Source organism: Ruditapes philippinarum, unplaced genomic scaffold (assembly GCF_026571515.1).
Source record: "Ruditapes philippinarum isolate M1 unplaced genomic scaffold, ASM2657151v2 ctg1357_1_1_1_1, whole genome shotgun sequence".
Classification (NCBI taxonomy): Eukaryota; Metazoa; Mollusca; class Bivalvia; order Venerida; family Veneridae; genus Ruditapes; species Ruditapes philippinarum.
Window position 1 is genome coordinate 303,003 of NW_026865508.1, and position 17,369 is coordinate 320,371.

At 32.2% G+C, this 17,369-nt stretch overlaps 1 protein-coding gene across 1 annotated transcript in view; it reads right to left on the reverse strand.

The window, feature by feature from the left end:
- Positions 1-17,369, reverse strand: part of LOC132729399 (uncharacterized) — a 47,317-nt gene that overhangs the window by 11,403 nt on the left and 18,545 nt on the right. Inside the window, exons 5-6 of the mRNA XM_060715164.1 lie at positions 11,143-11,199; positions 2,106-2,162 (exon numbers count right to left, since the gene is read on the reverse strand). Of these exons, the coding sequence (XP_060571147.1) occupies positions 2,106-2,162; positions 11,143-11,199 (114 nt within the window). The remainder of the gene's footprint in view (positions 1-2,105; positions 2,163-11,142; positions 11,200-17,369) is intronic.

Here is a 17,369-nt window from a genome sequence, read left to right on the forward strand (position 1 = left end):
CCTTGTTTCGAACTGAATGACAATTAACAGTTATGAAAGATACATTTTCATTGAATCTGTTATTCAGTGTATTACATTTCTTTGGATATATGAGATTATGAGAGTTAATCCCATTTTGCTTTGTTAGAGATTTTGATTGTCCACCCCTCTTTCTTTTCCTTTTTTTCCAGCCGGGGGCTATATCCAATTTATTTATTGTATAGAACACAGATTGATCAGGCTTATAATATCTCCAGTGGTTTGTGACATTTAATCCAATGTTCAATAATTGATCACGGCCGTAGGCAAATTTGTTTGTTGAAATATTTTTGGTTTGTAAAATGTCTACTCCATTATGATGTAAAAATTGTCCAAAATATTCAGTTGAAGTAGGAGTAGCCCATTCAATCAATGACACAGCCAATAAATAATCACAAACAAAGATGCTGCACACCGCATTCATTATCACATATGCACACTTTCAGTCAAATCCAAATAGAAATGAACTAGCAATTAAATATAATTCAATAGCACAAAATAACACGTCTGCTTCATACAGCGACAAAAATCTATAATATGACTCTTTGGGTCATAACTTGAACAATCCTTGTAAAGACCCATGCTAGTCCATGCCAAATATGTAAGCACTAGCGTTTAAGATTCTACTATACATGCATGTACATAATGAAAATCTATGACCCTTGGGCATGGTTAATTTTGACACCAGGGCTTTTATTTGAACAAACTTGGTGGAGGTTCACTACACAATGTTCTAGGCCAAATCTATTTAAAGTCTCCCCTTTGTCATTTCAAGGGAAAAAGTTTTTTATATATATTTTAGAAAAAACAACTACATAATTATGATCCCCCGGGATTTGGCCAATTATCAAAATATGGGCAAAAGTTGTCATGACTAATTTCAGTAGAGGATACCTATATAATATCATATTCCACATAGCAATGCTCTTAGCCTTGAACTTATATGCAAGAAGATTCTTAAAACTTTTGAAATTTCCTTTGTGGCCAGATGACCTTATGCAATAGACCAGAACTATTTGAATATTCATGTTAAGTCATTGGTTTTATAGGAGATATAACATAAAGATGTTGACACATGACGACGCAAACGACGGACAAAGGGGAGTCAAAATTGCTCGCCGTGAGAACGTGCTCAGGCGAGCTAAATAGTGGAATGCTAGATTCATCGAAACTATTTAACAGAAGTATTAGCGTGATATGGCTACCCAAACATTACAGTTAACCATTTAAAAAAAAAAAAATATTTCATAAATTTAGTACCTTTATATAATAGTAAAACGTCCATAGTTGTTGTCGCATACAGTAGAATCCCTACTTAAGACCACCCCGGAGTTAAGACCACCTCGCTTTTGAGACCATTTTTTAAAAGTACGGAATTTTCTGTTCTTTATGTTGATGGTTTCATGATCCAGAATTAAGACCATCTCGCTTTTCCACTTTTAAGACCACAATATTCAGTTCCAATTCTTTGTTTTGTCCTTTATTTGACCCCAGTATTGAGACCACTGATTTAAAGTTAACACCTACCTACCTAGATCTTAGATTTGCTGTTATTATCAGCTTGAGTGCTCTAAGGCATGACAACTAATTTGACAAGGTGTCAAAAAAAACTTATATCATTGGGAAATTGTATGAAATAAGGTGAAAAAGTAAATTTTATAGTGGTTTAATCTTGCTTTAAGCACATTGATTATGCGAAGAATTTTTTTTATTTGAGGGTTGAATTATGTACATCATGTAATAATAGATATATGATATTGAAATCAGACAAAATACAATTTGATATAACCTTCTTTCCATCAGATGATAATTTATAACATAGTTTTTTGTTGCATTTACAGGTATATATGTATTGTTTGTTCATACAAAATGAATAGAATAGACCATGGTCAAGAAGTGTGTAAGCATCGATAAGAATATTCACAATTAAGACCACCCTGCAATTAAGACCACGTTGGCCCAGTCCCAATGGTGGTCTTAATTTAGGGTTTCTACTGTATATTATATTGTTGTTTTAAAAATGTTATTTTGCAAAATACACCATCAAAAGCATAAAAGTTCATGCGACTTGATAACGATATACTTACAAATGATTGCTGCTGGGGCTCCAACCCATATCTTCATAATTTACACCACCAGATGCTCTGATTTGAGTAATAAATTTTTATACATACAAATAATTTGATGTGAAGTCGACTTATTGTTGATGTTAAAGTATTTTTTGGCAATATTGACCTGAGACATTTGAATATTCAATGACCTTTTGTCGGTAATTGCCAGCTCCCGGATTTTAAATTTTATGTATGGCATAACGGTATACATGGTTTATTTATAACTAAAATATTGCGAAATAACACTTGCCTAACTAGCCTCGGCGATGAGGAGTTGGGACTCCTTGTTTAAATGTGAAGGTTGTATGTTCAAATCTGATTGAAACATGAACTTTTATGTGTATGTTCTTTGTTTTGTTTTTCAATTATTTATTGCGAAACTTGTCTGCTACTAAGTTATTGTACTTGCCAATCACCCATTGTACGACTCTTCAAATTTAAATTATTAAAATTTACATAAAAATCTATATATCAAAGCTATGATTCTTTAAAGAAAAGACACGAGAATTTTCAGAAATGATTCATCCACAAATGCTGCATATAATTTATAAAATGATGTTCCTTGAGGACTTGAATTTGCAACTTCGATATTGCTATGTTATCATACTTATCACTAACCCATCGGAACGTAAGTATAAAATAAAGTATCGGGAACTCTCCAACATTAAAAAATCAATTAATTAACCGTATTACATTACGGAAAATTACGAAAAAGCTTCCAAAAATTATTGAGTCTCGGGTCAATATTGCCAAACAATATAAGCAAATGTTATGATATTTAAAGGTGAAACCCGCAAAGTTTTTTCCAAAATTATACCCATTACGTGTATTTTTTTGCAAATATTGATTTGTATTGATACCTTCTATACACATATGAAATTATCATGCCATACACTATCGTTGTCTGTTTTCATTTCTATGATTGATGGTCATTGTGACATTGACTTATAAGCACTAAGAAAAAGATGCTTTATCATCATTTGTATTTGGATTGTTGAGGATGATACAGGTTGCCAGTTATTGTGCTGAAATAGCTCACAAGGTTTTGATGTCATGCATAAATGGCTACCAAGTCACGAATATCTACAACACTCGTATGTACTTTCTCCAGGTTAGTGAGACGGACGGACGGATAAACAGACGAACGGAGGGTAAACCCTTAAGTACCACCCATTAGGATGCTATATTCATGTACCAAGCTTGATTTCAATATCTCAATCCTTTATCAAGTTATTGTCTGGAAATCAATTTCTTTTTTTTAGCCCAAGTATAATTGACTTTGACAACTTGGATTCTCACTCAAGGTTGCTTTATATACCAAGTTTGATTACAATAACTCATTCCAAATTCTAGTTTTTATCAGGAAACCATGAAGTGGACCGACCTTTTAAAATGTTAAAATATTTACCCTAGCAACAAAATCTGTATTGATTATACTACCACATTTGAGTGGGCTGTGACGATGTTTTCTTATTTATTGTGCTTGACAAAAGTATTCAACGTTTTATTTCGACAAGGTTTGGAGACGTGCTAAAAATGATGTATGACAATTAGAAAGACTGTTTTTTTCTCTGAACAAATGACCTAAGGCGTTCCAGTTGGTAACAACTGCGGCGATTTGAACTCTGCTTACTCTTACGGTATACAGTATTACGTTTTTGTACCAGTCTGATAACTGTTTGAGTGGCCTAGGATAGGTCGGCACGGGACATTCATAGCCTTTTTGGTATATATATACTGAACAGGATTAATTGTGTTTAACCTTGAAATAATGTCACGCTCTATTTGGATCGGTGTGATTAGACTAGAAGTAACTACTGGAAAATGATGTCGTATCTGATTTTCATTCTGTACTGTTTTAGAAGTATTTTGAATCATGATCATGAAAGTTACAAAATAGTACATGAAGTTTAAAAAAAAGGAAAAAAGATTTATCTGTTCATACCGCATATGATTTAAAGCATACCTCTTTTCTCAGTGCAGGATATAGATGATATTTGTTTGTGTGTGAGATGAAATTTTATTTCATCGAATGGGCTTTAAAATCAGTATTCTCACGAGTGGCGTAGCCACGAGTGAAAATACTGTTTTTAAAGTTCACATTTTCTTTTCATTTTATGCTTAAAAATAAGTTAAACGAAATGTCCTTAATATTAACTTAAATAACCAAATTTGTACCCTCATTTAGTCGAATTTCTCATTAAATACAAGAAGTTTTGGGCTGTAAAATGAATTCGACAATCAACGTTAAATGGCGTTGATATTGTTCATTTTATTAAAAAAATTATGAATGATCGTTTGTTTTAATAATACAAACAAACAATTCTAGTAGGAGAAAAAGTCCAACCATCCATCCATATTTCTGTTACGTACTGCGAATTTATATCTGTCCTGGCTCTGTTAAATTTAAACGGTCGCCATTTTTAAAAGTTGTGTATTTCAAGGGAGGCAAATAATTGTGTTTGATTCAGAGGGATGTCATTTGCATTTGTAACTCATACACCTTTTCAAAAGACAGAAAACTTATTTGAGGATTGTAACAGACAATTAATAAGTGTAAACAAATGTGTAAACATTTAAAAAGCGGCTGGGAAATGGGAAAACTTGGAATTGTTGAAAGGCTGCCTTAGGAACGCTGGATTGTTACTTATTCTTCTGACTGATGGCTGCCGTTGCTTTTCAAGTTTTCATAAAGCTTACGGCAGTTATTGCTCGTATGATACTTATATATGCCAAAATGTCATCAAGAGTAGTTTTGCATGTGGAAGGAATGTATCGTTCAGACTGTAAAAATGAAACAAAACAAAAAAAACAACAACAAAAAACAAACAACAACAAAAAAATACAGAAAAATAAGAGACGATATTTGGTGATTGGTAATTTGAACGAATAGAAATAAGTTTTCTTTTCTTTTTATTACTGGAGACATTTAAGTTATTTATCAATTTCAGCTTTGCTTTTCTCTTAACAGTCTGACACTGTCAAAATTTACAGCAAAAATAAAATTGAGGTACGACATGGCGTAAATCTTAAAAATGTAGTTTCGTCATTGAAAAGTGTGAAATTATATTTTGATAATTTTCACTCTGGAATTATCAAATACTCGTATAATTTTCAAAGATAATCAGTAAATCACTGAACAGCATACAATAAAGCATGATTAAAGTAGGAAATGGTGAATTATTATGCAGAGTTTTGGTGTAATTAATCAAGTACATGTATTTCAAGTCTATAGTGAATACATCTGAAGGTTTGTATTATTGAACGGATGTATATTTTTCTCAATGAATATTCATTTTACTTAAGAGATAACGTTACCAGAGGAAGTAAACAATATTCACCCATGATTTAAAGATGAATAATCTTGATATCTTTTGTTGTATATTTTTCCTTCTTGGTCATACCTCAAATTCATGTAACTCATATCTGACCTTGATCTTTCAGGTCTGCGTCTGAAATATTACATAGATTTTTACTCTTTTACATGATTATTTTTCAAAGATGTTTTTAAAGATATATCTTTAATAACATCTTTTCTTTACATTCTTAAATAAATTAAATTATAGTTATTGATTTAGAAATTTTAAACTATTAACATAAAATATTAGAAGTGAAAGCGAAAATAAAAAAGTAAAAGATTGTTGCTAAATAAGAACATAAAATCTAGTACTTTAAATTATTTAAAGTGACATCATACTTTCATTGTCAAACGGAGCTGTATTGACTTTATATTTCAAAAGATTGATCATTAAAATGAAGAATGACCAACAGTTGAAATTGATAAGGATAAAATATAGATCTGCCTAAAATATAAAAAGACTGCGCATTTTTTTTTATAATTTGAACGTAACAGATACAACTTCGATGGCTATTTATAGAAAATACCTTGGCCATTGTGAGTTTTATATCGTTCATGCAAAGTAAATTATAGAATAGAAGGGAATTATGTGAAATTGTAAACTTTCACCTTTTCACTCAATATATACCCTTGGATGGACATAATGTCACTTTAAAGAACACGCATATGTAACTTATGTATATATGATTAATGCTTCCGAGGGATTTTTTACTGTACGACGAAATATCAACTACATGTAGAAGGCAATGTTTACGGAACTTATCACATAAATGGCGAGAAAAATGTTTAATCGATGCAATCGTTCTATAGTGTAGAAATCTATATTAAATGAGATGAGTTCTTTATAATGATTCGCAATATAGAATTTGAAATTTGTTAACGTAAATTGCATTACCGGTATAAGAGGAGTAGTCCGGACAAATTATATGAACACCCTTTTTTATAATAAGGCCATAACTCGGACAAAATCACTGAAACAGAACATCCGTGTAATTGACCAGCCAATCAATATTGTTAAGTGTCATTGAAATTGCATTAGAGGTATAAGAGGTGTAGTCCGGACAAACTTTAAAAATAAAATTAACTAACTGTAACAAAAAATAAATGAACCATAAAAAGCCAATGACGGACAGACAAAGACACGGACAGACAAAATACTTTTATTATTGAGGGAATATTATAAAGACAAGCGCATCACGAAGACAGACTGTTATTTGTGTCAAAGCATCGAAAGCTAGTGTTTATTTAAAAACTTATAACGATGTTGGTCAATAGATTATACTTCATGGAATATATGATTTTTGATCTTTTCTATATACATGATCCTGGGGCGCCCGTGGCCGAATGGTTAAAGTCGTTGACTTCAAACCACTCGCCCCTCACCGCTGTAGGTTCGAATCATTACAGGGACTTTGTATTCTTTCATGTGAGGAAGCTATCCAGCTAACTTACGGAACGTCGGTGGTTCTACTCAGGTGCCCGTTCGTGCCTGAAATAATACATTGAAGGGCACCTGAGGTCTTCCTCCACTAGTTAAGTTGGAACGTCGCCAAATGACCTATACTGTGTCGGTGTGACAAACAAACAAACATATACATGATCCTAATTTCATAGATGTACATAAAAAGCAAGAAAGTAGATCACTAAGTCAACAAATATTAAAGATCAATTTTACTTATAAAACTGTACACATCGTCTTAATTTCGTAGCTGTATATCAATGGACTAAAAAGAAGGTCACTTGGTCAAAATCTAGGCCAGATCATATCGAAGTTCAATTCTACATCAGATATTGTGCACATGGTCAAAACTTCTTAGCTGTACATTAGATATTAAAAACTAGGTCACTGAGTCCTGGGACAGGACCAATTTTGGCCCTCAGTCTTTAATTTTAATTACCTTGAGACAGACCCACAAGACAATGTTCCTTGTCAAATATCTAAGCTATAGATTTCCATGTTTCCGAAAACATTTTTGTATATTTTTTCTTAAAAGAAAATGAGGAATATTCATAACCCCCACGGGGAGGCCTTATTTTGAGTCATAACTCGAATAATCTTTGTAAAGGCCCATACTAGTCCATGCCAAATATGTCAGCACTAGCGTTTGAGATTCTACTATACATGCATGTTGATAATGAAAATCTATGACCCTGGGGCATGGTCAATTTTGACACCAGGGCTATTATTTGAACAAACTTGGTGGAGGTTCACTACACAATGTTCCAGCCCAAATCTATCTAAACTCTCCCCTTTGTTGTCATTTCAGAGAAGAAGCGTTTTTATATATTTATTTTAGAAAAAAGACATATGATCCCCCGGGATTTGGCCAATTATGAAAATATGGGCAAAAGTTGACTTGTTTTTCAGTAGAGGATACCTATATAATATCATATTCCACATAGCAATGCTCTTAGCATTGTACTTTCATGCAAGAAGATTCTTTAAACTTTTGAAACTTCCTTTCTGGCCAGATGACCTAATGCAATAGACCAGAACCATTTAAAAATTCATGTTAAGTCATTGGCTTTATAGAAGATGTAACATAAAAATGTTGACGCATGACGACGCACACGACGGACAAAAGGGATTCACAATTGCTCACCGCGAGAACGTGCTCAGGTGACCTAAATAGTGGAATGCTAGAATCATCGAAACTATTTAACAGAAGTACTAGCGTGATATGGCTGTTAACCATTTTTTTTAAAATATTTCATGAATTTCATTTTGGTACCTTTATAAACTAGTAAAACGTGCATAGTTGTTTTTGTATATATTATATGGTTGTTATAAAAATGTCAGGTTATTTGGCAAAATACACCATCAAAAGCATTAAATGTCATGCAACTTTATAACGATATACTTACAAATGATTGCTGCTGTGGCTCCAACCCATATATTCATAATTTACACCACCAGATGATCTGATATGAGAAATAAACTTTTTATACATATAAATAATTTGAAGTGAATTCGAATCATTTCTACACTTGCTGATGTTAAAGTATTTTTTGGCAATATTGACCTGAGATATTTGAATGTTCAATGACCTTTTGTCGGTAATTGTCGGCTCCCGGATTTTAAATTTTATGTATGGTATAACGGTATACATGGTTTATTTATAACTAAAATATTGCGAAATAACACTTGCCTAACTAGCCTCGGCATTGAGTAGTTAAGACTCCATGTTTCAACGTGAAGGTTGTAGGTTCAAATCCAATTGAAACATAAATTTTTATGTGTGTGATTTTTGTTTCGTTTTTCAATTATTTATTGCGAAACTTGTCTGCTACTAAGTTCTCGTACATGCCAATCTCCCATTGTACGGCTCTTTAAATTTAAATTATTAAAATTTACATCTATATATCAAAGCTATGATTGTTTTTAAAGAAAAGATACCAGAAATTTCCGAAATGATTCATCTACAATTGCTGCATATAATTTATAGAATTAAATATTATTAAAGAAATCTGAAAATGTTCCTTTAGGATTCGAATTTTCATCTTCGTGATTGCTATGTTATCAAACTTGCCACTAAGCCATCGGAACGTAAGTATAAAATAAAGTATCGGGAACTCTCCAACTTAAAAAAAATCAATTAATTAACCGTATTACATTACGGAAAATTACGATAAAGCTTCCAAAAATTAATGAGTCTCGGGTCAATATTGCCAAACAATTTAAGCAAATGTTATGATATTTTAAGGTGAAACCCACAAAATATTTTCTTAAATTATACCCATTACGTGTATTTTTTTGCAAATATTGATTTGTATTGATACCTTCTATACACATATGAAGTTATCATGCCATACACTATCGTTGTCTGTTTTCATTTCTATGATTGATGGTCATTGTGACATTGACTTATAAGCACTAAGAAAAAGATGCTTTATCATCATTTGTATTTGGATTGTTGAGGATGATACAGGTTGCCAGTTATTGTGCTGAAAAAGTTCACAAAGTTTTGATGTCATGCGCAAATGGCTACCTAGTCACGAATATCTACAACACTCGTATGTACTTTCTCCAGGTTAGTGAGACTGTTTATTATTTTGAAATTCTTCATATGCCCATTCATGAAGGCAATGCACACTTGATTTAAGGTCTCAGCTTCCTAGTTTCTGATTCGACATATAATTATAAATTAGTCATGTACATATTTTGAGATTTGACAATTGACAATCAAGGGCGGTTTTAAAGCTCATTTAGTCACATCTGTAAGTTATAAAGTTAATCAAACAAGACAATATATGTAACTGTTAATACTGTGTAAATGTTTTAATTGCATATTCTAAATACGAATGTTTCAATAGGAAAATAAATATCTTGTTCAAGTACTTTTTTGTGACATATTAACGTCATAATTGCCTAACATGAGCAAAACTCTTATGTGATTAAAACTTGTAAATATTTGTATAAATTCTGAAATGGAAAATTAACTTTCCTTCATATTATGGCTTGATGTCATAAACTATATGTTTCATGTCTTAAGAGAATATGATTCATTGAAATTAAGTACTATTACTTTATGTGCACAAATGTAAATGACAAGTATTAAATTTAGATAATATGATTTTGTTTCGAAAAGCTATTATCATATGATATATATAACCTTTTCTGAATTAGGTGTTTAAGTAATTTATCCATTTCTATTCAATGTTAAACAATATGCTAATGGTTAATTAAAGTACGTGATTTCTGTCAATACCGGAAAATTTTGTAATTATACAGTGTTAACAACACATACAAGCTGTGCTCATATAAAGCGTTTTAGTGAATATCCTTTTTTTAAGTAAAGACTTGAACTACTCCATATTAAGTGTTGTCATTTTTAAATGTTGAGTCTAACGTTGGTTCTTAGCAATTTTGTCCCTTAAAAGGCTATATAATTATGCAATTTTGCAGTTGATTGGAGACCTTGCACATACATTTTATCTGCAAGTCCAATTAGCATTGTTAATGGCGTGTTGCGTGCAGTATAAATTTCCCCATACTTTTTAATAAAACTTTCTCATTTACATTAAGGTGTTCGGTGCGATATTGTTTGTTGATTCTGTAGTATTTGTAGTTTATTTAATGTTTTAATTTCTCCTTATGTGGTTCAAGTTATCTTTCGAAATGATTTTTTACCCTTCACTCCTTAAATTTGACTTTTAATATGTTTAATGTTGTGTTCTTTAGCAATGTGTTATGGGTCATGATCGGTAACATTCATTTACCATTGTCGTCCATGAACTGGCGTAATGAAACAAAACGTTAATTTTGCTGCGTCTTCAAGATTTTTGTTTCAGCTCGCCTTTCTAACAGGAGGACTGTTACTTATAATTGAAATATTCATTAAGTTATATAAATTGATGTGGAACAGAGAGCAGAACACTAGAGGCAGTTAATGTGTAATGAACGATAGTAGCAGACGAGATATACTAAGACTTTTTAATAAATGAACTTGTGACATTCAGATTACAAAGCATTACAGTCAAATATTTTTTATTGAATATATTTTAAAGCTAGTTAAGCGAAAAAAGAGAAAATGACATAGGAACCATAAGTTAAAATAAGTATATAAGTTATATTAATACAAGTTCACGTTAATTTACAAAAAATAACAACATATTAAAGGCCCTTTCCAGGTAACACTTAAATAGAATACTTACAAATAGTTTCTGTCGACTATCCGACCAATATTTCCATAATATACACCCTCGTATTCCCTATTTCAAGAAAAAAAATATAAATGCAACAAATTTTGGGTAGAATGTAGAAATAAATGCTAATTTCGGTAAAAAGGGGCGCAGTTTTAAACACTGTTTATAACTATAATTCTATTGTTTTTATAAATGATTTTTCAGATTTTAACTTAATGCTACAGTAATAATATAATTAACAAGATGTGTTTGTAGAAAAAAAATCCGGAAACAAAGTGATCGCTAGGAAGCATTAATCATACAAAATTACATGAAAATTGCCGACTCGGTTTGAATGAGTCTGTACATGAAGGATAATGAATATGTGCAACACCCCTCACGTCCTCTAGCACCGATTTAAGCGGTACTCATTTTTCAACACTCAATTATAGTGCTGGCATCAACGACCCCTAAGGACCAGAAAAATATAACAACACATGAATACCCCCTATCGGCTACCAATTAGTCATGTAGGCAGGTTATTGTGACGGACTATTTATCACAAATATCATGATTTAATTTTATGAATCATGCAGGCATCCTTTATGAAAGCCAGTTTGTAATATTATATAATATCTTGAATTGTGTATACCAAAAGCATTTTTAGTTAAATAAACATATCAACCAAGGCAACTTGACTTGTTGTATTATTGGTCGCAAACCGTTTTGACGTAACAGGTCAATGTGACTTTGACACTTAAATCAATATGGGTTATCTACTGGCCAAGACCAATGTACCTATACAGTTTGATGGCCAAGGGCCCATGGTTGTCAAGTTAATAATCGAAAATCGTTTTACTATCAAGGTCAATATGTCATTAACAATTGACCCTTGACCCCCAAATTCAATAATGGTCATCTACTGGCCAAGACAAATGCACATATGCAGTTAAAGGGCCTAGGGCCAAAGGTTTGTCTAGGTATTGATCAGAAATCGTTTATCCTACAAAGTCAATGTGATCTTGACTTTTAACGCCTTCATTTTAACATCAATATTGGCCATCTATTGGCCAAGACCAATGCACCTATGTTGTCAAGTTATAAATCAGAAATCGTTTTTACCTTCAAAGTCAATGTGACATTGACCTTCAACCCTTTGACCCCAAAATGAATAGAAGTTATTTACTCGCCCAGACCAATGCATCTTTGCAGTTTGAGGGCGTAGGGCCATTGGGTTGTCAAGTTATTGATCGTAAATCGCTTTATCCTTCAGAGTCAAGGTGACCTTGACCTTTGTCCCTTGACCTGAAAATCAATTGGGGTCATCTACAAGCCAAGAACAATCAAAATGCTAGTCCTAGTTTTAAGTGATCTTTAGTTGTTGATCGGAAACCGTTTTTACATACCAGGTCAATATGAACTTGATTTTTTACCCCTTCACCACAAAATTTATGGAAGTCATGCACTGGTCTTGAACAATTCGCATTCCAAGTAAAAAAAATCCTAGCCCTAAGCGTTCTTTAGTTATTGATCGGAACCATTTTGTCTTTGGACCGATGGAACAACTGGCCGACAGACCAATGCAATTAATATACCCCCACTCTTTTGAAAGTGAACATAATTAATATTGCTTTCTTTTTTGCATGTATGAAGTTATCATGTCATGCATAACGTTTTCATTTTTATTCATATCATTAATATTATTCATGGATTGACATTGTGACATTGACCGATAAGGATTAAGAAAAAATGCGTTTCTTTGCTGAGAATGATATAGGGTTGTCAGTTATTGAGCTAAAATCGAAAAGGAAGAGTAAAGAAAAAAAAGAACAAAATACATTGTATTTGCAGTATTTTGAATATTCAGCATATAATGTGTTTTTTACAAAGGCTGTTTTACTTCAATTTATATACACTGTAATACATACTTTAAATAGAGGAATTCGGCCTTCTGTAGGAGCAAGCAATATAATGATGAATATATTACAAGCAATGAATGAAACGGTTTTGCTATGTTTAACTATTTTTTCATTTGAATCTCATACACGTGCATTAACATTGTTTAAAGTCAGGGTTAGGGAAGTATACACCGAATACTACAACTTAAAGAGAATTAACGTGACAGACTCCATATGTTTAAACAGTATTATCGTTGACCTTGAATAACAAGATTACAAAATATTTACACCAGTTGCCTGTGTCGTGTGTAATATTTTCACGCGCGATTTATGTTTATTATAAAACTATTTTCTCCCGTCTAAATGTGTCTTCATCTGAAGGCTTATGCAAACTTTTAAAATGTTTTGATGTTAAACAAGATCTCGAAAAAAATGTATAAACCGCCTGCGGCATTAAAGTCGTGATAATCGCATAATTTTATATTTAACCAAACATACAGAATTGAATAGTTCCAAATAACTGTCTATTTTTACATACAGACGGAACAGAACAGAACACAATTTCATTTTGGATTTGTACAAAGAATATAATCACTAGAATTTAACACACAAATATACATATACTTTGTTATCCAACAGAGCATATTGAATAAAAATGCAGGAACATGGAACATTAACTTGTATGAAAGATATTGTATGAGAGATATTGTCGGAGAGACATTGAAAACACCATAATTATGTTTCTGTACATGTATAAATAGAAAACACTAATTGACTTATAGAAATCAGCTGTTTACCGATATGGATCCAGGATTTTTACACCAAAGGGGTTTGTAAAATTTCAATGAGGTGTATAATTCATATTTCATTGTTTATTTGGTATTTAATTAGTTTTCAAAAAAAAGAAAAAGATTTCATTAAAAAGGCAAGTCCTTTCAAAACTGTTTATATTTAAGGGAGAAGATGTGCAAGCCGCTGGATAGGTCAGTTGGTAAGAGCTGTAGTACGGTATTTCGAGGGTCTGAGGTTCGAGTCCAGGTAAGACTGTACATTCTTCTTACCCTGTGGCATTTGGTGCAAAACTATGGGCCGTGACTGAATATAGCTCAGATTTTATTCACATTGCCCTGTAACCTGATAAATTTGATGATGAATGAGGAAATAATAAATAACCTGAATAAATATATATCTATCTATCTATCTAATCTCACGCTTAAGAAATGTTACTATTTAGTAAGAAGATGTGTAAAAAATTCAGTCGGCAAAGCCGCAGTTTGGTCCTAGGTTCGAATCCCGATCAGACTGCACAATTCTTTGTTTTGTTTGTTGTTTTCCTTATTTTAGTTTCAATTATTTTTGTCTTTTCTTCATGTAAACCCCCTTGACTGCGACAAAACAGAATAATGAAAAATAATTATAGAGTGGCGTCAGTGGTACGCAGAGGTGACAGTTTGATAAAACGCGAAATTTAAGGGGATTATATGGGAAAACGAAATTAATTTTTATTCTCGCAAGGGGGAAAATGCCTCCCCTCGCTCATTTTACCTTTTTTTTGTGTTGTCACGGTTGAAGAACCCATTTACGAAATACTGACAACCGGAAATAAATAGCATGACAAAATAAAAAAATGTTTCTCATTTGGCTCTCTTTTATGTTATTGATACAACCAAACAAAAAAATGAAATGGCAGAAAGCAGACACCATACTTTTGTAAGTATATAATTCATCATCAATTGGCATAACACCAGCTTGACTGTTGCTTCACTTAAACGTATATCTGTCATACAGTAAAGTTGTGGAGTTCTATTGTTAATTTGAATTGCCATTTTTGTCTCAATTGTTTGTTGAGTTGAGAAAACATTTTGTAGCATTTTTATTTCAAAGTTAATGTAAGTTAATGACGCATATGTACTAAGTCAGTTAGAAAACTGCATAGATCACATTTCAACAGGATTTGTTCGCCATTTTTTAAAACAGCCAAAGGATACTAGCCGCTTTAAATCGGTTAATTTATATTTATGGTGAATGTTGATTAAAACCAATCATTGGATTGTGAATAGTACATGTAGAACATGTAAGAATAAATGTGTATGGTTATGAATAACAAATTTTACATTTGAAGAACCCTTTCGGGTATTTTGACCTAGTTTTCGGAGAAATTGTTCATTTTTAAACTACAGCCTAAGATCAGTTCCAGCCCGTTTAGAACAAAAACAATGGAGAAAAACAAAGTTTAACACCCAAGTTTTAATAGCATTCATTTTCATGAATTTAATACTTAAAGAACCTTAAAGGTTTTTAAAAATACCCTACGAAATATGCAAAATTTGGCAATTTTGCTCATGTTTCACGCATAAATTCTCCATGAAAATAATATTTTCAGAATATTCAAATACATGCTCCGAAATAATTGTTCTATGCTGGAGATTTATGCTAATTTTCAGAGCGCTTTATTTGTGAACAAAGTCACAGGCAATTTTTAAAACATCTTTAGAACGTGGAAATATTACGCCTGTTTGATTATTACGCGACACCTATACAGACCGGATTATTGAGGTCGAGGGTAATTGTCTAGGCCTGTCAATTTTCAGCAATTATCCGATACCTAATATTCCCATCAGTGACGACAACTAAATATTAAATAAAAATTATTTTTTAAAGAACTTACAAAAATCTAACACTTTCAATCAGCAGTTTTTGCTCGCTCACCTGTCACAAAGTGACATGGTGAGCTTTTGTGATCGCTTTTCGTCAGGAGTCCGTCTGTTCGTAAACTTTAATTTTAACGAAATTTCCTCATAAACTGCAAAGCCAATTTCATCCAAACTTCACAGGGATGTTCCTTTGGTAGTGAACTTAAGAACTTGTTCAAAGAATTTTAATTCTAAGCAGAACTCTTGTTGCCATGGGAACCGAAAGACAAAAAATTAAAATATCTTCTTTTAGAAATCTGTAAAAGCTAGAGCTTAAATATTTGGCATAAAACTTGAGCTTAGAACTAAGATATTTACCATGAAACATCTTCTAATGGGTATCTACCAAGTAGTGTCAATTAAAGCTCCTGGTTTTAAATTGGCATTGGACCAGGGACCTATATTCAGGTGAGCGATTTCAGGGTCATCGTGGCCCTTTTTGTTTTCTTTAAGTAACGTATGAATGATCACATTTACAACAAGCAACTCGATTTAAAATTCTGTCCGATATTCAAGAAAAAATCATAGTCCCCTCCGCGTGCTTTGAGAAGCCTAAAGTTTTTTTCTCACAGTGCACTTGGATGGATAATCTTAAATCCGATGGTCTTTTAAGAATGACTAATGGTTTTACCAAAGTTCTTTTGGAATATACTTGCAGCTAAATGAGACGTGTTTTCTTTGCAACTTTGAAAAGAACTTTACTATTATGTTTGCACGATCAAAGTCTGTTTGTCTTTGCATTTATCATTCCTAGACTTTTGACAAAAGTCAAGAATTGTCAATGAAATGTTTGAATACCAAAATTATTGTCCCCTATCGATCTTGTCGTTAAAATTAATTGTCACCATTTAATCAAGATTGGTTTTCTTAATGTTATTTATATCACCTTGCATTATATTTCTCATTATAAACTTGTGATATACCCTGTTTTCTTTAAATTCAACATTTTGTTTCATTCGGTTCATCAACTTCGGATTTCAAATGATTCATTTGAGAACAGTAGTTAATAGTTTTATTTTTAATACTTTCTTTCAATGATTCAAGTTTAACTAAAGCTTCAAGTTTTGACAATATTCCCGTATTGTCAATCTTCGGCGAAACTGGATGCAATAAACAATGTTGCGTCTTGGATTGTGACATCTGGGTCGATGATTCATATAAGGCATTGCAGTTTGACTTTTTATATAGGATTATGTCTTATTTGAAATTTATAGCTATTGAAATAGATAAACATAAAGAAACCTGTCATAACCGCATACACATAAAAAATTACGATGAAACTGGTCACTTTGATTCACGGATGAATGGTTTTGTTAGTCATTAACAGACATTTAGTTCGTTTATGTTTTTTCCGATTCAATCACGTATAGAACTGATTTATTATGGCAAATGAAATTAATACCAACTTTCTGAGTAATGTTTACTCAAAGACTGTTTAAAGTTTTATAAAATATCCGACTTCTTATTATATATTTTCCGCGAGAATGAATAAATCGCCATTGACACCGTCCAAAAGGTGTACAAATGTATACGAGTAAACATGATTATACTGTATACGGTCACTGATAAACAACGAGCATTCTCCACCAACCAATATAAACCCTCTATTCGAAGAGGATGGAACATAATTCGATACTGTTATTCTCCACTCTTAATTAATGCCAAC